Source organism: Ambystoma mexicanum, chromosome 12, assembly GCF_040938575.1.
Source record: "Ambystoma mexicanum isolate Mex_15411 chromosome 12, UKY_AmexF1_1, whole genome shotgun sequence".
Lineage (NCBI taxonomy): Eukaryota > Metazoa > Chordata > Amphibia > Caudata > Ambystomatidae > Ambystoma > Ambystoma mexicanum.
In genome coordinates this window covers 363,690,619-363,716,247 of record NC_090936.1, presented here as the reverse complement: position 1 = coordinate 363,716,247, position 25,629 = coordinate 363,690,619, and the positions used below count along the sequence as shown (strand labels likewise).

General features: G+C 43.2%; 1 protein-coding gene across 1 annotated transcript in view; it reads right to left on the bottom strand.

Moving 5' to 3' along the window:
* DNAI7 (dynein axonemal intermediate chain 7) overlaps positions 1 to 25,629 on the bottom strand; it is a gene marked incomplete in the record, with an annotated part of 1,381,690 nt that overhangs the window by 739,839 nt on the left and 616,222 nt on the right. The window contains 2 exon segments of the mRNA XM_069628488.1: positions 8,819 to 8,953; positions 9,626 to 9,730. Of these exon segments, the coding sequence (XP_069484589.1) occupies positions 8,819 to 8,953; positions 9,626 to 9,730 (240 nt within the window).

Sequence of the window (25,629 nt, the reverse complement as noted above, 5' to 3'; positions counted from 1 at the left end):
GGCACCTCGAAACACCCTTTTGCTATATAGTGCGCCTTATAAATATTCAATAAATACAATAAAATAAATGTGTGGAATTCTGCTGACCATGTCCTCCCAGGATGTCAATTGGAGCGGTTCAACACTCCTGACACCAGTGGCTGCTGTCTTCCTTCAGTGTAGGGATATGAGACTCCTCACCCTGGCCTTCAGGGATATGAGACTCCTCACCCTGGCCTTCAGCTCATTCCACCTTTTCTTCATATCTGTTTCACTTTGCACATGGCCCATGGCCACCACCTTGTCCCTGATGTTGCCCCATATTGCATTTTTTGCTGGTGACTGTGGTGTGCCCTGTATAACTCCTCTGAATAGGCCACCACCTGCTCAGCGAGTATTGGGAGCTTGTGCTCCGACAATTTGGGCTTCCCGAGCCTCATATCAAGGACCCTGCTTTTCCCCTTTCCTCCAGACATGATTTTGATCCTCTAGGAGTTTGGATGGCATTCCTGTGACCTGATATCAGATGTATTGTGTTTTCCAAAATGGCCACCACTGTGCTTCCTTTTATAGCGGTGACAAAATTCCATCGTCCTACGCGACGTTAACGCTAATTCTGCTATTTTACATAAAATATTCTGCCAAGCGGAATGACTGTTATCGCAATTGTTGTGTGCGCGCACCTGCCTGTTGGAATACGGTGGTGATTCCCCTGCACGACACGGCTGTAACAGTAATTCTGCTGCAGCGAAATTAGCACCAATTCCTGACCAGACTTGCAATGAGGCTCTTTAACCCCAAAAACAAGCAAAAACTGTGGGTATTTTGATGAACCCTATGGATCCCTCACTGAATCTTTGCTTAAAGTCTACTCCCATATGGCCAGGGACAGGCAGACGCTTCCAGATCGTAACCTTGGGGGTGATGCTCTGGGGAAGGATCACCTGGGAGGATAAAAGGCTCAGGGAGGTGAGAGGAATCCAGAGGATGAGACACAGTATTTGCCTTCTTTTAAATGAGACATGTTTCCACTACCATAACATATAATGGCTTGTTGCCACCTTGACCCTTCTGTTGCACGGGTTAAGCACCTCAGTGGGGGTGTAAGCAGTCATAAGCCCTGTATGAATAAAACAAATACACATCTCTCACAAATTCAGGGAACTCAGACAATTGAAAATCCCCTTAACTTCCAAAAGTGTATTTGAAGGAGGTTTGTAACTGTTAACTGCATTTTATCTACAAACCTATATTCCTCTTTACCAACTAGTCTGATGAATTATTTGTATAATATTCCCTTAGTAAAGGTTGTTGGGAAAAGCGATCAAAATCTAAGAAAGAAGCAATTTAAGAAAACTAATTTTGGTATTGAGGACTCCAAGTCCCATAATTCCCTCAGTACTAGGAAGATGGATGCAGAGGAACAACGCTGTAGTGATCAGCTAATTAACCTAAATGACCCACACCTGAGGGAGACTGGGAGGTTTAAATGGCCCCCTTAGGTGGGGGCTAGAGGGAAGCTGAAGAAGTCAGAGAAGCAGAAGCAGAGGAAGCAGTGTATGCTGTGCGGGCCATGTCTGCAGGTGGATGCAGGAATAATAGGGCGAGAAGGCGCCAGGACCACTGAGGGTTCTGAGAGGGTTGGTGCCTCTCCTTCTCCCCCTTGCAGCGGTTGTGCAGGAGAAATTCAGCATGGTGGAAGACGCCAAGAGATCTCCAATGACTGGGTCGCGCAAGAGATTTGCAGGAGCTTGGAAGCTCTGACATACTGTGGCAGCAGCAAGAGCAAACTACCAGAAAATATTTGCCGGTTCCCGGAGAGCCACAGAAGCTAACAGCCAGCGAGCACCGAGCGAGACCGACTTACCCGGTGAGTTCCTGTGGCCCACAATTCACACTTGATTGTAAATCTCTGCCTCTGACACAACCCGAGGTGGGGTAAAATAACGAGTGAAGTCAAATATGATAATTAGTCATAGGTGAGCTGATTTTCAGATTGTAATAATTGTTTTTCCCATGTATCTGCTCATTTTTCCTGTCCCCAACCATGACCATGGTATGTATCTATTATTTTCATGTATGGGAATGTCAATGTTAACATACCTTTCAAATAATTCTATTTCACTATTGTTTACCTATCAGCCTTGAGAAATACCTTGTTTCGAAACACCTGTTGGCTGAACTCTTTTTCCCAAAGTGTATTTGTGAAAGTGAATTGAAGCTGTATTTGTGTTTCAAAAAATTCAAAGACCACCTATTTAGAATTATTTATTCAAAGACCACCTATTTAGAATTATTTATCAAGATGAGTGCGACCAACAAGCACCAACTCGTAATAGTATGTTTATACTTTTGAGATTGGGAGTAGAGTCTCGAGGTTCTAGTTGCACAGCACGCTTGCCATCGACTTTCTCGTACGAGAGCGCACTGTTAGTCGGTCATACTCATTTTTCAGGTTCTGTTCTATACATCACACAGGTGCCTGCTCAAGTCCTGTTTCTTTAATGTGGCCGAATATTTACTTAGAGATGAGGACAGGGTTGCCCTATTTTGACTGAGAGGCACTGATAGCAATGCTTTTCATGATAGGAACACTGCGATCGAAACTCGGAGTCAGAAATATATACATTTAGAAAGACTATCCAAGAAGGAGATCAACAAATACTGGGAACAGGCCTCCATGTCCAACTACCTGGACAGTGGCAAGATAACAAGAGGCCTCAGGACACTCTTATTTCCCCATGTTGACAATAAAGATGATCAAAATATAGCTGACAAATGGGAAGATAATCTTAATCTAAACTCAAAATACATGATGCAATTTCTGGTAGAACCTGCTAACAGAGAACATGCCAGGGTTCTAGTAGAAATCGAACAGGTCAAACAAGAGATTGCTGACATGATCACTGCAGACAGCATCAAACAAAAAAACTACACCCAGATGCATAAGACTCTCAAAATATATCAGGATGAGATTAAGCTCTGCAAATCTCATAAATTCTTTAGAGACGACCGTGACTACTGAAAGGATTGAGTCTATACTTTTCAGCCTAAATATGACGACACACAGACACATAGGTCTTGTGAGAGCACACCTAATACATCACCAGGCAGCTCCAATGTCGAATCTGAAGGAGAAACTAGCGTGAGCACCATAGTGCCAACTTCAGAATCTGTCACTGATAACATGAGTCCCAGAATGGGGTTTTTAGAACAAATTCGCAGATACAAAAAGGGCACCCTACAAAGCAATACAAAACACATTGGGTTTCAAGATCCACTGGTGCAAAATATCACAACACACTACATAATATCAGGGGCAGGTGGGCTGGGAGGGGCCAGCCAAACAGAGACCAGGGGACAACCAGCCGATTTATGAGATCAGGTGCCAAGGAAAAGATCCAAATATGAAACCACCAAACTTAGTTATTAATTTATCCAAAAAGACTTGAACAAGGACTTATCATTTGCTCCGAGTATTGGCACAGATTTTGTAAACTTCCAGATAGATATCTTAAAGTTCGTTCGCAAACTTAAACGCAAAAAGATTTTTGCAACTCAAGTCAAAACATTTGTACCGAAGGAACAACTACCCATGCCCAGTGAATACTCTATCACTGATATAGACAACACCCATTTTTATTTTTGCATTTGTTATACGCCCAGACCCTGAGGTATCACGGCGTAGTTACAGACATCTTGGTTAGGGAAACATTTTACATAATTAATACATAAATGAAAAGATTACAAACATTACATAGTATGGTATCATTAGTTAACATTGCCTAGTTCATGTGACATTATTTACAGCTGAAGGTAGAAGTCTTGGTTTCATTGGATTCAGTTTCGTTGGGATGGTGAAGGACTGAAGTTGGCTGGTACTCAATTAAAATTGGTTGAATAACCAAGTTTTTAGAGATTTTTTGAAGCATTGGAAGGAGTCTTCGGTTTTGATGTTTATGGGGAGTGTATACCAATGTTTAGGGGCCAAGACTATAAAACTACTGCCCCTGCTCTGGCACTTTTGTAACGCGGGATCTCAAGGAGTGAGTTATTACTTGATCTAAGGGTGCTAGTCGAACCTTTTCTGACTATTGTGTTGTTGTATCTTCTTGTATCTCTAGACGAAAGTGCACTGACCAATCGGGAGGAAACATATATGGATTTACAGATAGAACAAAGCAACCTACCATTACAAGAACTGAGACCTAGATCCTAATTCACACCACAGATTGCTTCAGATAATGTAATTGATACATTCCATAAAGCTGTGGCGAATGATATACACAAACATCTGGATGCCACCAATAGAATACACAAATATCTGGATGCCACCAATAAAAGTCAAGTCGACATCACACTAGACACAATCTAAGCTAGAATGAGCAGCAGGCTCTTAAACTTGGATCAGATGCTAGTATAATTAAAGAGGATGATAAAAGGTGGCAATGTAGTCTTACTGGCCAGACAAGACTAGATTGCCATGGGTTTGGTGCATTTAGCCACAACCAATCCCACTAAATCAATAGTTCAGGCTATACAGGAGATTTCCAAATGGCATCAAATTGGTCTTCTCACAGATAAGAGATTTTTATCTATTAAAGAGCCAATGTCACCAACAATATACTTTCTACCTAAAATACACAAACCCTTTGAAAAATTACCACAGGTACGACCGATGAGTGGTATTGGGGGAGCAATAGAGGGTCTATCCAAATACATTGACAACTCAATTAGACAGCATGTTTTACAATTACCATCCTACATTCTGTGAAGAAGATATATCCACCACATTTTGCTAATATATGGAATGGTACGTCAGAAGTATTGAACTCCTATATCCAGTATCTGAACAAGAATACATTTGGACACTGCCTTACAGGGCACTGTAATGCTACACCAATGGACTTTCTAGATTTGCATATCTATATGGAGCAAGGTGCAATTGCAATTGAAGCATGTACCTTTCGCAAAAGTGCCAAAGTAAATTCAACTCTACATGCTTCAGACTTAGAGGGACCAAACATGGTCTAAATGTGGAACATGAGATGTATGTGTTTCTATAACCAGGTGTCTGTATCAAAGATCATGCCAATACTATCATACAACTCATCTTGTGGAAAGTCTAAACATTGCCTAACACTGTTCAAATGTAAGACTACTAATTTTATAGATATTGCTAAATCTGTATTGCAAGAGTGCGAGAAAATACATGTACAATTTACGTATTATACTTGTTTTGAACATGGATAACAAGTTGTTGCCTCAGCAACATTGTATATCTCACTGACTTATTTGATGTACCCAAACAATAGGTTTTGTAATGTACATGTGTGGGTTGGAGGAAAGAAGCACCCCAAATGCCATGCACTTACAGCAAAGCTCAATAGAATTTAATCAATGCAACTAGCATCAATGATATAGCAAACACTGCCCCACGGCAGTACTAGTGACAACTCATAACAGTCCAACCATGTCACTACTGCAATAATATATGCTGTAGTGTGCAGTCTGTGACTAACCCAACACTATGGTGTGTCTACCTAACTATTAGGGTAAAATATTACCTGTGCAATTGTCTGTGCTCATTATTACGAGCTGGGAGCTAGGCCAATGATTAGCAATTCATGGTATCTCCTGTTGACAATAACAATATATACCCAAATGCCATTTTTCATTCAATGCCACTTATAAGTGGAGTATGGCTCCTATAACAACCATGACTGCTGTGGACAAACTTGACCACTAGTAGTCATGATCCTATATGCAACGTGTGAATGATGTCACACGCAACCTATGTATGATGTCACAAGCAATCCGCGTGTGATGTCACACACTAACTTCCTACATAAATCATGTGGAAATATGGCACCCACATGCAGCAGACATGCAGGAAGTCCATGGGTGATTCCGAACAGGACACCCCATCCAATTAAGGTAAGAATGGCAATCTGCATGTTACCTTTGTGGGATCAGTTACCTGTAAGCATGGCCCCTTGCTAGGTATACACAGAGGATCTCTCATATACAGTATGGCAGCAGCCAATGAGATTAAACTAAACCAAAAACCAAATACTCAATCTTATTGCCTATTTCTGACTAATACAGCATCAGTATTTTGTATGTTTTGGACGATTCAAATAATCAGCCACAACTAATATAACAAAGCATTCTTCCGGTTTCTTGCAGGACTATATATTAGGTTATGTAGAGTTAACATACTCAAACAATGTCAAATCTTAAACATCATCCCTAATCTATTTAGAGGAAAGTCCACGACAATATACTGCTCTTCATTTGATGAGGATTCAACATGAATCTCTAATTAGGTTATTTATATAAACTTTGACAGCTACTACGCAAGAATCGATACACTATCCAAAGGGACACACAAATCTCATTTGAGCATTGTCCATAACAAGAAGGGTGAGTGTCTCTATGTTTATCTTTACTAGTTTGAGAAGAGAGATCCATATAATTTCTCAGTTGACTCACAAAACTGTATTGTTCATTTGGATCTACAGGCTAATACAACTTGTGACCATTGGTGAGTTTATCTCATGTTACTTCACCTTATACCTAAAGGAGAGTGGCGACTTGGTGATACACTTGTATAATATTTATACTTACTACAGCATCTGCACCCTTTGGCATACTGTATGGGTGCACCGTGAATTTAATCTGCCCACATTTGTTTGGCATACAAACTCTCATGGATGCTTCAATCAAACCAACCCACAATTCACACTTCATTGTAAAACTCTGTGACTCACACAACACTAGGTGGGGTCAAATAACGATTGAAGTCAAGTATGATAATTAGTTAAAGTTGACCTGATTTTCAGATTGTAAAAATTGTTTTTCTCATTTCTCTGTCTGCTCATTTTTCCTATCCCCAATATGTATTTATTATTTTCATGTATATGAATGTCAATGTTAACATACATTTCAAATAATTCTATTTTACTATTGTTTACTTATCAGCCTTGAGAAAGACTGTATCAAAACAGGTGTTGACTGAACTCTTTTTCATAAAATGTACTTGAATGAAAGCTGTATTTGTGTTTCAAAAAATTCAAAGAACACCTATTTAGAATGATTTATCAAGACGAGCGCGACCAACTAGCACCAATTCGTAACGATCTGTACCCTAGCTACTGTTTAACCATTGGTGCAGAAGCGAGATAAAGGTGGCAAACAAGCTGCCTTCTGAAAGAAGTTATCCAGAGGGAGATGAGCATTGTTTGTAGAGTGAATGTTCTATTCCCTGAAAGCTGAATTGTGATATCAAAAAAAGCGATTGAAGTAATTAGTCATTCTAAAATTGAAAGTTACCATTGAAGCACTTTCCTCTTTTGTTGTTTAAGAAGTAGATGGGCAGGCAAGTGTACCCGTAGGGCAAGACATTATTGCACAGAAGAAACCTGGTGAAAGGATAAACCTGGTACTTGAAGTTGTAAGTGCTAAAGAGTGGTACGAATAGAGAACAACTTGTTGATTTGTGACAGTTGCAGAAGAGTTGTGCAAGCTGGCTGAAGAAAAGTTATAATTTATTTAGCAATTAAACATTATGGTAAACTTTCCTGACCAGATTATTTGTTGTTGCTACAAATGTGAAACAGTTCTAATTCCGGGAGGAGTGAGAACGTATGACTTTCTCAATAATTGTGGTAAACCATCCTGACCAGATTACTTGTTACTACAAAACGTGGAACAGTTCTTATTCCAGGAGGAGTGAGAGCTTATGACTTTTTCAGGTACTTTATTGAAGCAATTGAACTTTGTGAATTAGAGTACAAGAACTTAAGAACTTGTACTGGAACTTTGTGTTGAATCGAATTTCCTTGTTTTTACTTTTGTTTGGAGATGACCCTTGTTTGGATCTGGGGAAAGAAAGTTTGCCCAGAACACAAGGGACATTGATTATAATGTGAATGAGTTCATATGTTATGTAATGTTGTTTAGGTAAATTGCCATATATTAACTTTTTGCTTTGATTGTTCTATAAGTGTGAGGGTTAGCTATCCCTTGGTTAGAGTGTTGCGAGTGTTGCATGAGTTTATTTTAGGCAGGGAAATCCTTGTTAAGGTAGGGATAGTGAGCCATTTATTAAACCTGTTATATTTAATAAAATGCAAAAAGTTGAAACCTCTTTACTAAGTTGTCTGCCTCACATTTCTGAACCCTCACAATATATAAATCTTGATAGAGGAAGGTTTGCATTAACAGCCAAGCGATGCAGAAATATTAAAGATAATTATAGTTGCCAAATGGCCCCATATAGTCAATCTCCTTTAATCAGTCTCAGGTCTTCAGGGCGCAACACTGTGCATGCCGGGGCTGTCGGCATATACTTACAATGGAACAAGCCAAACTACAAACATCGGTATGCAATGTGCTGTTGGCTACAAAGCGAGGGATGAAAATAGTCACCACCTGACCCATCTGTCACCTAACTACACATAATATTGGTCTAAATAACAGTGTTTTGAAACTGTTCCAATACTCAAGGAAAGAAGTCTCTAAGCATCCTCCTGGTTGAGGCAGCAACAGAGTACTCTGACATTTGTTGAAAATGCACGAGGGATGTTTAGAAATAAATAAAATACATCATGAGTAGGTACACATTTACCTTTTCCAGCCAACATTTCATACATGTTTTAATGTGCACGCTTGTCTGAGAAAAACAAAGTTTCCATGTTCACGTACTTTACTCACTGAAAATACCATGTCTTAAGACCTACACAAATATTGCAGGATGTCATCCCTATCTAGGAGCAAGTAGTCGGACTCATTTTGCATATTGAGGATATTTGTAAAGTTTACATTTCGCACTTACAGCTATCGCCTGGTCAATTTTTAGATGAATTGTATCAAAATCAATATCCTCTTCTTTCCACAAGGTGATGAATGTATTTATGTCCTTGGGTGTGGTTGGATCAGGGCTTCCATCGCATGTCATATAATGATCCCACTAGAAACAAAAACAAAATAGTTCTATATATTGGTATAGCAATTCTTAAAAGCTCAAAAATGAAGTACATTGCAGAATCAAATCAATCAGGTATAGGGGAGAGAAAAGTGTGCGTGTGTGTTTATTTCACAAGCCTCTCAGACGAAAGAATGATGGCCTTCCAAGGTGGCAAACAATAGGGATAATGCAGCAGCATACTCCCAATCAATCGGGCACCTGCTTAAGCTGGAGAAGCTGCAATGGGAGGGCAATTGCTTTTTAACAATCGAACACTACTTCTGTTATGTGCAAATGGCTATGTTAATTGTTGCTTGCTACAGTCTAAAATAAATTTAACATTTTCTCTAAGCTGAGATGAAATTAACTTTTTCTGTGAGCCTTTCTAAAGCAATGTTGTGTTTGGCTATTGTCAGCGACAGAATTAAATAAGCAAGCCATCTTACAACGATTCACAATCGTATATGAAATATTGCCAAAAATCACCTTCATCAAGTAATCAGTTACCAAGCATGACCACAGCAATATTCAAATCCTCCAATTTAAGTAGGAAATGCGAACCAATGAATAAAACACACTGGTGTACTTTCGCATTTAAAGGGTAGGTGTCTCATGGTCAAGCACATCTAAAACTCAGAACTGCACAGGTTACAGAGAGAAATAAATGAAGCATACTTTAGCATTTGTCCTGATTTGTTTTTTCCATTTTTCTGCAGCAGTAAATTTCGCCTCAGATAGCAACCGTAGGTCTGCCAATTCATCTTCTCTGTGCTCTAGTTCCTAATTTTAACAAATAAAGTATATTGTGAATATCATACAATCAACCAAGTAATCACATAGAAATGTGTTCTTGTCCAATTAATACCTTTTTTTTTAAATACATTTATCAGATTCAAAATATTTACATTCCACTGTATGTCCTGGAAATTGTGAATCTGCGAGTTTGCCAAACTTGCACCAGATATGTGGTGGAAGTGTCATCGGACTCTGTATGACTTTTCTTTGTTTCTCTGCCGGTTGGGATATCCCTGAAACCATGATCCAATGACAATCGTCATAAGAATTGTGTTACCGACTGACTCACTGTGTTTCTGCTTTACGCATTCCTGCTTGTACATATTCATCCACTCTCATATACTTCACCTTAAATGCATGTGTGCACCAGTACCCCCAACCGGCCCATAGAGCTGGGGTTTCCCCAATAGCACTTTAAGATGGAATAGCAGAACTTGTGAGATGGATGGGGATGCAGATTAATACTCAAGCATCAAATCAATAATGACAACTCAACGGTTTGGCAAAGGGAGTCCGTTTAATGACACAAAAAACAGGGAGTCTCATGAGTATCAGCGGATGCGTGATCTTCCCCATCGATTCACAACTCCAATCAACTTCATTATAAACACAACATTTATACTAAAAAGTTGTCATCATTGACGTTTAACGCTTAAAAGTTGCCATACAATTCTATTGGTTCTAGGAAGGTAACTTTAATATAGCTACTATATATGTATATACTAACAGAGTAAGGAGATTGGATAAACACTGTCAGGTGGGGCAGTTAAGCCCTTCCTTCAAAATGGCTACTGTAGACATCACTAAAAGTACAACGTCCCATTGGTTCTACTAACTATAGGACCCTAGATTACCTAGTCCATTATGATTGGGTTGGCACCAACCTCACTCATACTTTTCCACTTTGCCTAGCAGCATGCAGAATGGTCGGCTAGGTGCACGGTGCCCACCAGCTCCCCTGGCCTTCCTCCATTTATTGTTACAATCAATCATCACTTTAGTGTCCATGAGTCAATTATTTCACTGTGGTTGGCCTCGAGACTGCATCTCCTGTCTGGAAAAGTTCTGATATCTACGCCTGGCCCACTGCCATGTGTATATGTGAAGTCTCACTTCTTCTCGCTCGGCTGGTCACGTGATTCAGACACCGTGAAATCGCCCTCTTCTCCATGTAATTCATGTATTTGATTTTCGTTTTGCCCACCACCTGCCTTCGGCTTCTTATCTTGACCTTTCTGAGCAGGATATTCTGTTCCTTGCTTCCTTAATTGTAGCTACTATTCATCTTTTTTAGCTGATACGACCTTGGTTTTTCTGGCACGATTTGCCTCTGCTGAGTTTCGTTTCTGCCTTTTATTCTTGATTTGTTAAATATGAAGCTCTCTTCGTGTGGCTTTTAGTAACCTTTGGTTGATTCTGCTTCTTGTGCATAGTGGAAGTATGCTTATATAGCGTGCTTCTCGTGAGGTAGATATTGTCATGCGCCCCTTTTTCACGAAGCATTGGTATCGATGGAGGCTCGGCTGCCATTGGGTTGTTCCGCCACATTTGAGCTGTAACGCTAGGCTGCGCGCTAGTCTTACCCAAGATGGTCGCCACCAGGGTTATCAGGGCACTGACTCCGCGGACAACTCGCGTTGCAACTTTGCTCTACTCTGCTGGTTAATACGCTGTGTTTCTCTCTTGGCTCTGCTGAGACCCCTGTCCTGCTTTGGGCCTCTGCCCGTTCCTCTCGTTCCTTCTGTTTCTTTTGTCCTGTTTCTTGCTGCGGACGGCCCCCTGTTTCGCCTGGCTCTCCTCTCTTGCTCTCTCTTGCTCCTCTGGGTCCGTTCTGTTTTCATGGATCCTGGCGCTCTTCCTCCCTCTCTCTCGGCATTTACCTTTGGCTTCTATCTGGGTTCCCGGACCCTGTATCCACTCTGTGTCTGGTCCGCTTCATATGCAGGTTTCTTCCGTTCCACGGCGGAGGAAGTCCGTACTAACTCTACCTGATTCTCGTGGATGCTTGAGGACCAATCTCTTCAGCTGAAAGTCATCAGGACTCCTTTCTCCGGTATCAAGGAAGTTCGGGGTTTTTTGCCTACCTGGCTTTCTCCCCTCTGGTTATCGCAGATCCGGGGCCACTGGTTTCCGGAATTCTCCGACAACCATTGTGGCGTCGTTTTGCGGTAGACCATATCTACTAAAAAAGAAATCCTACAGTAAAGAAAGAAAGAAGAAGGTTAAGAAGGATATTTCTTCAGGTGAGGAGGAGGGGGAGGTGACCGAATTGGAAAGGGACCTCGACATTGCAGACAGACCAGAGATTTGTGACAGATATGTATAGGTGGCGCTTGCCGCACTCTATCTTTCTACTAATCATAGCAAGCCGCACGATTTCCTTAGCTTTCTTGCGGTTCCAAGCATATGTACATGTGTAAACTGGTTGAACATCTTCATCATGCTCACAGCATAAGTTTCTTACATTTGACATCTTCCTTCCACTTTAGGTTCACGATGTCTCTTGTCCATGGCGTTTTGTCTCTTTTACGTCCTTCTCAGGTCGTCATATCTTCTATATGTGAGTCAGTCTGGGTTCTTGTGACATCACCATTCATCTTCCATTAAGACCTTTTGGCTTCTTGAGGGACTGTGCTCAGACGATCTTCATTTCGTTTCATTTGTTGATATGTTTTTCTCAATGGGTACCTTACTGTCCATGTTTTCATTGGTGTCGGTACTTCAATAGGTGCTGTTCTTCTGATGGGTACTGGACAGAGCCCCATTGCAGCTCTCTGCTGGTTTATTTGCTCATCATACGTCACATACTTTGGCGTGAACGTTCCTGGTACTTCAAAATGGACGGTTGGAGTGTGGCCGTACTTGCGACCTCCTCTACACATGTGCCTAATTTGCAGGAGCGACCGAGCGCAGCAAGAGAGCCTAAACCAAAAAGGGGGGGTTCGGGTTGGTCCTCCCCCAGAGAAAATATTTTAAATAATTGCTTAAAAAAGTGCATTTTACAGCACTTTCTGTGATAAATTGGATACAAAGCCACACAGTTTGCAATCAAGTGTGTATGGTAGTGCAGGAAAAAAGACAATAGACGCAAGTTACAAAGAGCACAGGACCATTTTCCAATGCATTTTAATTATGGCTTTGCCCACAACATAACAACATACGCTAGTATATAATATAAAAACAGTTTCAGGCTGGCTGTGCCCATGCATGTCGCACCATAATATGCCAATATTACCATGTAAAGACTTACCAGCCAGTAAAAAGTGCCAAGCCACAGAAAGTAAATCCTGACTGGCTACATGAAGATAGACCAGTGTCACAAGTAACAACACTTATGTTTGCTTTGGCCATTGATGAAAAGTAAGTGTGATTCAAGTAAGTGTAAAGCAAACATGATAAGTGTTAGTAATACCTGGCTAGACTGGCCTACATCGAACGTAGGTCAGTGACAGCACTTGTCATGTTTATTTTACCCTTGATCTACAATAACTGTGCATCAAGGGTAGAGCAAAGACAAGTGTTATGTGGCTAGACTGGCCTACATTAAATGTTGGATAGTCTAGCCGGGTAATAATACTTGCTATGTGTGTTGTACTCTTGGCACAATAATTTGAAGGTGGCCTCACTTAAATACCTTAGTGTAGAACTGAGCAACAGTGAGACGGATGCGTGCCAAGGAAATATACTGCAGAGCCGTGCGCGGAATCTAGCTGCACAGGCCAAATTCATCCTGAGGCGGTACTGCAAATTTTCAATCCTACCCGTTCTTGAATTTTACCAAAAAAAGGCCACCCCAGTCTTAACCTACGGTTCAGAAGCACTCTTGGCATTATCTCACACCATCTGGCCTAAACTCGAGGGGCTCTTTTGGAGGCACGTTCTTAGCCTCACCAGTTCAAGCCATAAGAGTAGAATTGGGTCTCAATTCACTTACTGTGGCCGTGGTGTTGGCCTTTCTTAGGAAGTGCATGAGTGCTGAAGGAGAAGGTGGCCTCGCAACACTGAGAAAGGCTTACGAGAGTCACACAGAGCCACTCCTGGACGAATGGAGTAGGATCCGTATTCTGCATCTGGAGAGCGTCAACACTACCGTAGACGTCCTGCTGGAAAATCCAACACTATTGAAAAAACACTGTTGGATCTAGATTGGATCACTTCACTAGAGGCAAGGAGCAAATGTAAAGTCTACGGAAGGCCCATCCCGAAAACTAGGGCAAGAGGTTGACTACCAATTTACTTGGCCAAATTCCCCAGTGCTTATTTGCGACAACAATTTTTGCGCTTCAGACTTAATCTTCTACCTATAACAACTGTCACAGAAGCCAGGATCCCATTCACTGAGAGAAACCTAAATGCAGACTGTGTAGCATAGACAATGAAACCCTTCATCACTTAGTGGGATTTTGTCAAGCTTTAAGGGACCAGCGTACCCAATGGTAGGGAAAATACCTTACAGACTATAGAATTTTGGATGCTGAAACCCTGTGGTATAAATTAATAACAGGGACAAAACTAACATTGACATTGGCCTTACTTGCCTTTCTAAAATCCGTCTTTGAAATTATAGAGGCCCACAAACTTCAACAGGCGCTAATAACGGGTGGTTACTTTAGCGATACTGTGTGAGGTGCAACCTAAGAGGACTATCGCTTTATGCCCCGCCCTGGCAAGATGGCTTGCTTGCTCTTTTGACCATTTGTAACAAAATTACTTTTCAAACTCTTTTCTATTTTTGTTTTGATTTGTTTTCTTTTTTCTACCGTGTGGATTGTATATATGTCCTAATGATAAAAGTTTGGTTTCAAACTATATCTAATAAAAAAAAAAATAATAACTGTGCATCAAGGGTAAAGCAAAGACCAGTGTTATTACATGGATAGAATGCCCTACATTCAATGTAGGCCAGACTAGCCATGTAATAACACTTCCCTTCTCATTTTTGCTTTACCCTTGATGCACGATACTGTGTGCATCAAAAGTAAAGCAAAAAATAATGCTATGCCGAAAGCAGCATTTAAGGGTGGGGGCTGACACACACATGCAATGCACACCAACACTTTCACTCACCCATTCACACACCATTCACAGACAACAAACACCAATTCGTGCTTAGAATCCGTCTCAGGTATTAAGCGCGTTATATAAGAACAATTATAATTATACATACATGCATTCAATCCATACATGCATGCCTACATACATACATACATATTACATTTTAAAAATACACTTACGAGAGTCACATCCACATATGGCCCTCCGTATACATGCATCCACATATGGCCCTCCGTTCCTCTGCGGGATGCAGTCAGGTTGCCGGACAGAAGAAGAGTCCTCTCCTGTCAGTCAGCAGGTTCACGTTGAGGGCCTCTCCAAAGTGAACATGCTGATCAACAGGAGAGGACTCCTCTCTTTTCAGGCAGCATGTCTACGCTGTTGGCGTCATAATGAGAACCTGGTGGGGGCAGTATTCGGATGCCCCGCTGGCTCCCATTATTTGTCGCTACGTTTGTTGCAGAGCCCTTCGAACAGCGTACTGGAAAAGGCGCCCCTGCCGAGAGGCAGGCTGCTCAGTCCTCCATGCAAATAAAGCGCACAGGGAATTGTGCGGCCTGCCACTTAGGCTAAGTGACAGCCTGCCTGAGTGACAGCCAGCCTGGGATAGGTGGTCTAGCAGAGTGGCAACCAGAGCCATCCCTACCCTGCTGGAGGAATATGGCAGGTGGGCTGGCCCCAGCCCCTTTGCCTTCCATATGTGCTGGTGAACGGACAATGGAACCCCTCTTGATCACCCACACCTCTGTTTCAATGCTGGCCAGTCATTCTCGGACTTTTCTAGAGCACTACAAGATTCAGCAGCCTCAGTGGTGAAGTTGAGAGAGAGCAGCCCACCAGAGCCACCCCAGGGACTCCTGTTGTCAGCTCACCCCAACTGGCGGATTAATCAGAGACAACAGCTGCACTACAGGAAATAAGAAATTGGTGTGGATGCAGAGTATTACCATCTGCTCCCCACGGCAGCAACGCTCCTGTAACACATTCATGGACCCGCCTTATGAAATGGACAATCCGCCACAACTGCAGCTTTCAGGTAACAGAGCCGCGGAATGGATCCTAACAGAAACTGTCACATTTTTTAGACACCAAACTAACATGCAATTCTAACTGTATTGGGCCGCCATTAGCGATCAGCGACGTACCCACACTAGAGAAATGGGTGGGGCTTGTACTCTCTTTATATGTGCTTAACTGTTTATAGCACCTGCCGTGTGAGGAAGGCAAGAAAGGAATTGCCTAGAGAAATAGAAGGTGAGATCCAATAGAGGGAGGATGGGGTGGATATAGAGGACAACAGGAAGGTGTGGATAGTTGGAGTGAGATCAGAGGGGGTGGCAGATCAAGAAATTCAAAGGAGGAAGGACGGTGTAAAGGAGCATATAGGCAATTTATAGGAAGTGTAAGGTACTGGTTGGTGAGAGAAAGTGGTACTGTGTTGTGAGTGGGTGTGTGTGTGTATGAGTTGTATAAGTAAGAGTGGTAGTAGGAGTGAGTGGAGTGAGTGAAAGGATAACAGAGTGAGTGAAATTGTGACTGAGGGAGTGAAAGGAGGGTGACTGAGAAGAAAGGGAGGGAGGAGTAGTAGTGGTGTGAAGGTAGGAGAAGTAGTACTTCAGAGGAGGAGGAAGTAGTAGCAGGGAGCAGTTGGGGGAAGTAGTGTAGGGGCGGTGGGAGTAAGTGTAGCATGGAAAGGGGAGGGTAGTACTCAGGAGAGGAAGAGGAACATTGGAACGTCAGGGGAGAAAGAAACAGGGAAAGTGAGGTGGACGGGTTAGAAAGGAGGAGAGTAGGGAGAGGAAGGGAGAGTGGCTGAGAGGGATAGGGAGATACATCAGAGTGCAGAAGGACCAAAGAGGGTTGCTAGGAAAGATTTCTCTTTACAGCACCTTTCCCTCCATGTTTATGGACCCCCAGACTTTTTTATTTTAATGTTTGACTCTGACCTGCTCTTTTTACAGTGCAGTGAAGCCTTCAGCTTCACTACTCTGGCTTTTGCTCATCTGCCATGGGGAAATTGACCTTTCCTTCAGGCTCAGTACTGGGAAACATTGTTTCCCTTAGTCTTTTTACTTTGTTATAATTGCTGGTAACTTTCTGTCGTTGTACCATGCATCTTACAATGCTGAAACTATCATAAATAGGTTGGTAATATATAGACCCCCCCACACCTATGCCGGATTTTGCAGACCAACTAAGCAACATTCTACTGACATTATTGAAAATCAACACCAACGCAATTGTATTTGGAGATCTACATTTATGGTGGGGAAACAAAAATGATCCTGTGGCAAAGAGACTGTAAGACTCTTTAGATAATCTGGGTTTTACACACCATATATTTGTGCCCACCCATGAAAAAGGAAATATCCTAGACTGGATAGTTTCACATAACACGAAAATAACAGATGTAGGTATACTACCTTGTCCCTGGCAGTATCATTTCTTCATACACTGTACCATAAACACAGAAAAACCCATTAGACTTAAATCAGAAAATAAGGCTTCCATAATGGCTAGAAACTTTAAAAATAAACTAACAGCCAAGCTCCTCACCACATACCAGATGACGAATATCTACAAGCAGATAATACAAGAAGCTACTAATTCACTTGCCCTGCTAAATATCTACAAGCAGATAATACAAGAAGCTACTAATTCACTTGCCCTGCTAAAATCCAAACAACTGATAGAAAGTAAAGAGAACCTGTGGTTCTCGGCTGAACTACAAAAATTAAAAGCCATCCAACAAAATCATTTCAATACATGGAAACTAACTCAAAATGCAGCGGATAAGTAGGGTTTTCTGGTTGTTATTAAAGAGTTCAGACAAGCTGTGATTGACGCAAAAATGAACTTCTATAACGAGAGCATCACTAAGGCCAAATCTAGTTCTAAAGAACTTTTTAAAGTATTAAAAGAGTTGGAAAGGCCAGATAAAACCAACACAGACACTGTTGACAAGAATGCTGCATGTTGCAACACTATTCAAATTGCACGGATGGGAAAAATAGATACAATAAGGAAGAATATCAAAAATAAAAATAATACCATCAAATAGATAACACACTTATAGATATAGGCAGTCAACGACCAGCAAGTCTCGAACCCTGGTTTATTTTTAAAGCAGTCACAGAAATTAAATTGTTGGAAATCATCTCTAGTCTGAAACCTACAAACTGCAAAGGTGATCCATGCCCAGCAATGGTAATCAAAGAATACACCCCCACAGCTGATAGGCGTTCTCCACAGAATTGTAAACACCTTATTTGCAGAGAACCATGTTCCTAAAGATTTAAAAAATGTGCAGATTACTCTATTCATTAAAAACACTGGTCTGTCACGACCCTTGCCCAAAACCCCCTCTGGCAAACCCATTGGCCAGGTGGAGTCAGGACTCGGGCCTCTAGAGCCTGGCATCCTCTTCAAAAGCCAGGCTCATACACCATGAAAAACAATTGCTTGGGAACTACTTTATTGTATTGTCAACCAACATGGAGGCATCCACATAGCTTGGTTCCTAAGAACCAAGCTATGCGGTCTAGTGTTTTGGGTGTGGTAGCCTAGGGACTACTTTACCTGGACTATTTTGTTGGGGCTATTTAAACCACACCCAAGCAAGACAACAGGCTTCGCGTTACTTTGCAGCATGCAACGTGACCCTCACCGTGTCCAGCTATTCCCTCGAACCTCGGAGAAGCAGAACCTGCAAGGAGACAAAAGAAACATCATTAGCAGCAGCATCTTACCTGCAGCCTTCATCTTTAAACACTCCCAGCTACTGAGAACAGCTTCCTCGAATCTGCACGCCTCCCAGACAGAACGACCTGAAAGAGGAAGATAGAGGCAACATTAAAGAAAGCAGTAGAGACATTTACAAATTACAAACTGCTCAAAAGGCTTACCTGGCTGGTCGCCTCTTGGCTGGCACCACTCCGGACATTCCACTCATGCTGAAGAACACCGCGACCTACAAGGAAGGAAAACACAGGTTAGCAAAGGCAAGACTTTGCAGCGCTGCGCATAGCGCTTACTTACCGCATCATAGCGGTCTTAATGCGCCATCATTTACCAACGGCCTCAACCAAGCCAGTTCGCCGCGCTGAAGCTACGCATACCTAAGGGAGAAAAAAGACATTTTAAACAAAGAAAGGCATGCAGGATAGCAACAAAACTAAAGAACAGCAATAAGACCTACCTGAACAATATCAAACGGGCCGGCGTCAGTGAAGTAACTGGACCGCACTCGCCCATGAAAGACAACCGCCCCTGCAAAGAAGGCAGGGCGGAAAGCACGCCTAATTCTACCACAAGGCAGAACCTTCCCCGCAGACCACATCAGGGCAAAGCTGAGAAGCATATCAGCGAGTAACCCGGCCGGGTGGCGTCCCTGTGGATACCAGGTGAGCGTAACAGAACACGAAGCCTACCACAACAAATCCACCTGGGCGCCATGGAGACATCAGAAATGGACCAATTGGCCCAATTACTAGGAGAGCTTTGTGCTGAGGTTCATTCTGCCCGACAAGAGACTAATGCCCTCCGGAGAGACCTAATAGTGACCAATGAACGCACTGAAGAGATTAGTAGGCAATACTTGCAATCACAGGCAGGACAGACGCCTCTACCTGGAAGCAATCCGACGATGCAAAAACCCGCCATACCACCCACTCCGGTACAGATCACATTACCTGGAACAGTGCCCCTGGCACCACCAGAAAGGTTCTCAGGTGACCCACAGAAGTATGCGGCATTCATCAATCAGTGCCGCCTTCATTTTCTTTGTAGGCCTGGAGCATTTCCAAATGACCAAGCTCGGGTAGCTTTTGTCTTATCATACCCGAGTGGTAGTGCAGCAGATTGGTCGGTGCGTTGGTAACTCATGATGATCCTCTAATTACATGACTTTGGGGGGTTCCAGAGAGAAATGGAAAAAACGTTTTGCTCGCCATACCCAGGAACAAGCAGTAGACAATGGACTCTTGTCCCTCTGACAGGGGAATCAGGACTTGTTAACGTACATTGCCACCTTCAACAGACTGGTTGCCGAAGCTATGGGGCCAGAAAACAAAAGAACCACGTTATTACATCGAGGCTTACGAGGCAAATGAAAGGACGTCGTAGCCCAGGTTGTTGATCCACCCAGAGACTGTGCAGAATTCATAAATCTGGTCGTGCAGCTAGACCACCGATTGCAGGACCGAAAGGCAGACTGGTCTAAGACAGACCCTCGGACCATGTATGTTCGTCCAAGGGAAAATACACCCCGTGTACCTGAAAATACTGTAGAACCCATGCAGATTGGAGGGATACGGCCTCCATTAACAAAACAAGAGCGGGACAAAAGAAGACAACAACAGCTTTGTTTGTATTGTGGGAAACCAGGAGATTTCCTGAAGGACTGTCCAGTAAAACCCCCAAGAAGAACAGTCGGGCCACAGAGAAGGATGAAGCTAAGGAATCGGAAAACTACCAAGCTCGACAAACGTAGAGGTCAGTTTGTCGAGTGGGAAGAAAGAGTTGCTGACCTCGCACTTTGCAATACCAGTGATCTTAATTAACCACCAACAGTCGTCAAGAATGCATGCCGTTGAAGCATGCATCGATAGCGGAGCAGTTGGAAATTATATTGATCAAGAACTGGCATCAGAGATGGGGCTTCCTTTGTGTTCTAAGCCAACTATGGACAAGGTAACCACCGTGGATGGGACAGAAATCGCTTCCGGACCAGTAACCCAGTGCACAGCCAGGGTAACCTTGCTGTGCCAGGACGGACATCGGGAGTCTATTTCATTCGATCTCATGAAGGCACCTCAGTTCAGGCTAATACTAGGGATGTCATGGTTGGTTGCTCACAACCCTTTGATAGACTGGCGGGCACGAAAATTAAGCTTCCCCAGTAACTGCTCCCCTGCCTGCTATTACCAAGAGGAGAAACCCAACGTCTGTATCCCCATGACTCCCGGAGCGACAGTATCAACCCTGGGAGCAACTAATACCTTGCCAAGTGAATACCATGATTTCCAGGATGTTTTCCTAAAGGACCAAGCCAATACATTGCTGCCGCACAGGCCCTATGACTGTCAGATCGACCTTGTTCCTGGTGCACAAATCCCTTGCGGCAGGATCTACGCTCTCACAGAACCAGAAAACCTTAATTTGAAATCCTATTTAGACCAGTACCTTGCAAACGGATTTATCCGTCCTTCGAAGTCCCCCGCAGCCAGTCCTTTGTTCTTCGTACCGAAAAAGGAAGGAGACTTGAGAACCTGTACTGACTACTGCGCATTGAACCAGATCACCGTGAAGAACCGCTACCCCTTGCCACTTATCCCTGAGATGCTAGACCAAGTTAAAGATGCCCAGATTTATACCAAATTGGACCTTCGAGGAGCGTACCACCGGGTCCAAGTCAGAAAAGGAGATGAATGGAAAACCGCCTTCCGTACTAAGTACGGCTTGTTTGAATATCAAGTCATGCCCTTCGGGTTATGCAACGCTCCTGCGGCATTCCAGTATTTCATGAATGACGTCTTAAGGGAGTTAATTGATGTGTGCGCCTTAGTGTACATAGACGACGTCTTATTATACTCAGCCTTGGAACAAGATCATGTCAGGCACGTTCGTTCAGTCCTCACCAAGCTCCGTCAACATTTCTTGTTTGCAAAGCTTGGAAAATGCTTTTTTCACGTCACCGAAGTAGAATTTCTTGGTTTTATCCTTACTCCAGGAGGCATCAGAATGGACGTGTACAAGGTAGATGCAATTCTGAAATGGCCTTCACCAACGTCTCTGAAAGGGGTACAAAGCATGCTGGGCTTTGCGAACTTCTACCACCGGTTCATCCCAGACTTCTCTCAGGTTGTGCACCCAATCACAGTACTATTACGAAAAAACAATAAAAAATTTGCTTGGACCGAAGAAGCAGAAGAAACCTTTCAGGAACTTAAACAAAGGTTTAGCTCCTCTCCAATCCTGCGACATCCTCATCCAGACCTCTCTTATGTCATTGAAACTGATGCGTCCAGTCTCGCAATGGGGGCTGTCTTTTCACAGAGAGACCCAGAAACCGGCCAGCTACATCCTGTGGCCTTCTGGTCGAAAAAGTTCTCACCTCCAGAGATTAATTATGCCATCACAGACAAGAAACTCCTGGCTATCAAATCTGCCTTTAAAGCCTGGAGGCACTACCTTCTGGGGGCCAGACACACCATTACAGACATCACAGACCACCGAAACCTGCAATATCTCAAAACAGCCAAGGCCCAGTCCTCGCGCCAATTACGGTGGGCCCTTTTCTTCGCCCAATATGATTATGTAATCACATTTAAACCAGGAGTCAGAAACGGAAAGGCAGATGCCTTATCTCGCATGTGCATAGATTAAATAGTTTATACAACTCCAGACCCAGTACCTATTATACCTGAAGTCAAACTTGGGTATCACGACAGCCTTAACACAAGCAGAACTACAAAAAGAAATCCAACGGACAATGAATCCGGATGCCTACATCTCATGGCAAACTCAAGGACAACAATATACCATCAAGGACCATCTACCCTCTTTTAGGGATTGCCTATATGTACCCAAGAAGGAATTACAACAGCATATTATTTCAAACTATCACAATTCACTGATCGAAGGGCATCCTGGGATCGCCAAAACCCTGGCTAAGGGGAAAGAGAACTTTTGCTGGCCTACCTGGCGTAAGGACATCATTCAGTATATTCAGTCCTGCGGTGTCTGCGCACAAAATAAATCACAGAAACAAAAGCCATCTGGTCTCCTACAACCATTGGACATTCCTCCAGTTCCATGGCACACTCTTTCCCTTGACTTCATCACTGATCTACCTCCAAGCCAAGGGTTCAACACCATCCTTGTAGTTGTGGACTTATTCTCGAAGATGGCCCATTTTATTCCTCTCAAAGGTCTCCCAGACACAGCCACTTTATCAAAAGTGTTCCTGGAGGGCGTGGTTAAGTTACATGGCTTCCCTTCGGTTCTGGTCTCTGATCGAGGCAGCCAGTTTGTTTCAAACTTCTGAAAACAATGTTGTGCAACGGCACAGATCGACGTTTGGCCATCTACCAGTCACCATCCCCAAATGGACGGCCAAACCGAGAGAACCAATCAGACACTCGAGCAATATTTACGGTGCATGCTGAACCACGAACAAAGGAATTGGAAAGACCTACCATGGATAGCCGAATATGCATATAACAATTCTTTGCATTCAAGCACGGGACAAACGCCCTTCTATACCCTTTATGGCAGACTTCCACGTACCTCTGAACTAGACCTTCCAGTCAGCTTGGAAATGCCAGCGGTAAAGACTCTACACACAACCATTACTCATGCTTTCAAAAGGGCAAAGGAACACCTTATTCATGCCAAAGAAAAACAAAAGAGATTCGCCGACCAACACCGGAAAAAGGCCCCTGATTATCAAGTAGGAGACAAAGTTTGGTTAGCCGCTAAATTCGAACCCGGACCTTTTATCCCAGATTCTTAGGACCCTATACCATTAAGGAAATTATCAACCCAGCAGCCGTGAAACTGGATTCAGCACCTAATCTACACATCCACCCGGTATTCCATGTGTCCCGCCTGAAACCAATGCAACCCGGCACATGGATTGGACACCACCTAAGCCCATACTTGTTGACGGAGAAGCAGAATTTGAATCCAAAGATATCTTGGACTCTAAATACTCTAGGACTAATCTATATTATCTCGTCGATTGGAAAGGATTTGGACCACAAGATAGATCCTGGGAGCCCAGTGAGAATATCCACGCACCACGTCTAATCAGGAAATTCCATCGGAACTTCCCAACCAAACCTGGGACAGACAGAAGGAACACCATGGGAGGGAGCCTTAGGGGGGAGTGCTGTCACGACCCTTGCCCAAAACCCCCTCTGGCAAACCCATTGGCCAGGTGGAGTCAGGACTCGGGCCTCTAGAGCCTGGCATCCTCTTCAAAAGCCCTCATGGGGCCAGTTCTGGCGCCTATGGTGCCAGGCTCATACACCATGAAAAACAATGTACTTGGGAACTACTTTAATGTGTTGTCAACCAACATGGAGGCATCCACATAGTTTGGTTCCTAAGAACCAAGCTATGCTTTCTAGTGTTTTGGGTGTGGCAGCCTAGGGACTACTTTACCTGGCCTATTTTGTTGGGGCTATTTAAATCACACCCGAGCAAGACAACACGCTTCGCGTTACTTTGCAGCTTGCAACGTGACGCTCACCGTGTCCAGCTATTCCCTCGAACCTCGGAGAAGCAGAACCTACAAGGAGACAAAAGGAACATCATTAGCAGCAGCATCTTACCTGCAGTCTTCATCTTTAAACACTCGCAGCTACTGAGAACAGCTTCCTCGAATCTGCGCGCCTCCCGGACAGAACGACCTGAAAGAGGAAGATAGAGGCAACATTAAAGAAAGCAGTAGAGACATTTACAAATTACAAACTGCTCAAAAGGCTTACCTGGCTGGTCGCCTCTCGGCTGGCAGCACTCCGGACATTCCACTCACGCTGAAGAACACCGCGACCTACAAGGAAGGAAAACACAGGTTAGCAAAGGCAAGACTTTGCAGCGCTGCGCATAGCGCTCACTTACCGCATCGTAGCGCTCTTAATGCGCCATCATTTACCAGCGGGGCTCAACCAAGCCAGTTCACCGCGCTGAAGCTCCGCATACCAAAGAGAGAAAAAAAGAGACATTTTAAACAAAGAAAGGCATGCAGGATAGCAACAAAACTAAAGAACAGCAATAAGACCTACCTGAACAATATAAAACGGGCCGGCATCAGTGAAGTAACTGGACCGCACTCGCCCATGAAAGACAACGCGCCCCTACGAAGAAGGCAGGACGGAGAGCACACCTAATTCTACCACAAGGCAGAACCTTCCCCGCAGACCACATCAGGGCAAAGCTGAGAAGCATACCAGCGAGTAACCCGGCTGGGTGGCATCCCTGTGGATACCAGGTGAGCATAACATGGTCTTTGTCCTCAGAAAGTGTTAAATTACTGTCCAATTACCAACACACCGTTTCTGTTAAAGATCCTAGATCGTGTGGCGTACTTGCAACTATCCACATTTCTGAATGAGAATAATATTCTGAACAAATGGCAATAAGGCTTTAGACAGGGAAATAGTACAGAGTCGGCCTTACTAGACTTAAAATCTCGTTTACTGCAGCATATGGACAAAGGACAGGAGGTGACACTAATGCTACTGGACCTGTCTGCTGCCTTCGATCTGGTGGACCATTGGAAACTGGTTTCCAGATTGAGGGAGGTAGCAAGATTTTCTGAAAATGCAGCCCTGTGGATGGAGTCATTTTTGAGCAATAGAAGCTGCAGAATATGGAGTGGGGATGCATAGGCCACCCCCATAATTCTTAACTGTGGGGTGCCACAGGGTGCGTGCCTTTCACCGTTATTTTAAGACATATTCACGGTGCCATTCTTTAATTTACTGGAGAAAAAAAACATAGGTTTCACCAACTTCGCCGATGCCACTCAATGTGTCATTCCCATGTCAGTCCATTATGAGGATAAAAAAAGGTTAAATGAGACCTAAGAAATCATCGAATGGTGGATGAGGGAAAATGGCCTAGTACTAAATAAAGAGAAAACCGAGTTGATGATAATTGGTACAATTTATAAAATAAACAAACTGGAAGATGACTACAAACACTTTGAAATAGCTGCGTGTGTCGCAGAAACAAACAAAAAGTGAAAACTCTGGGGATGGTCTTGGACCAAAATTTAAATATGAAGGCACACGTCGGTAGCTTGATGTCCTCCACAGCTT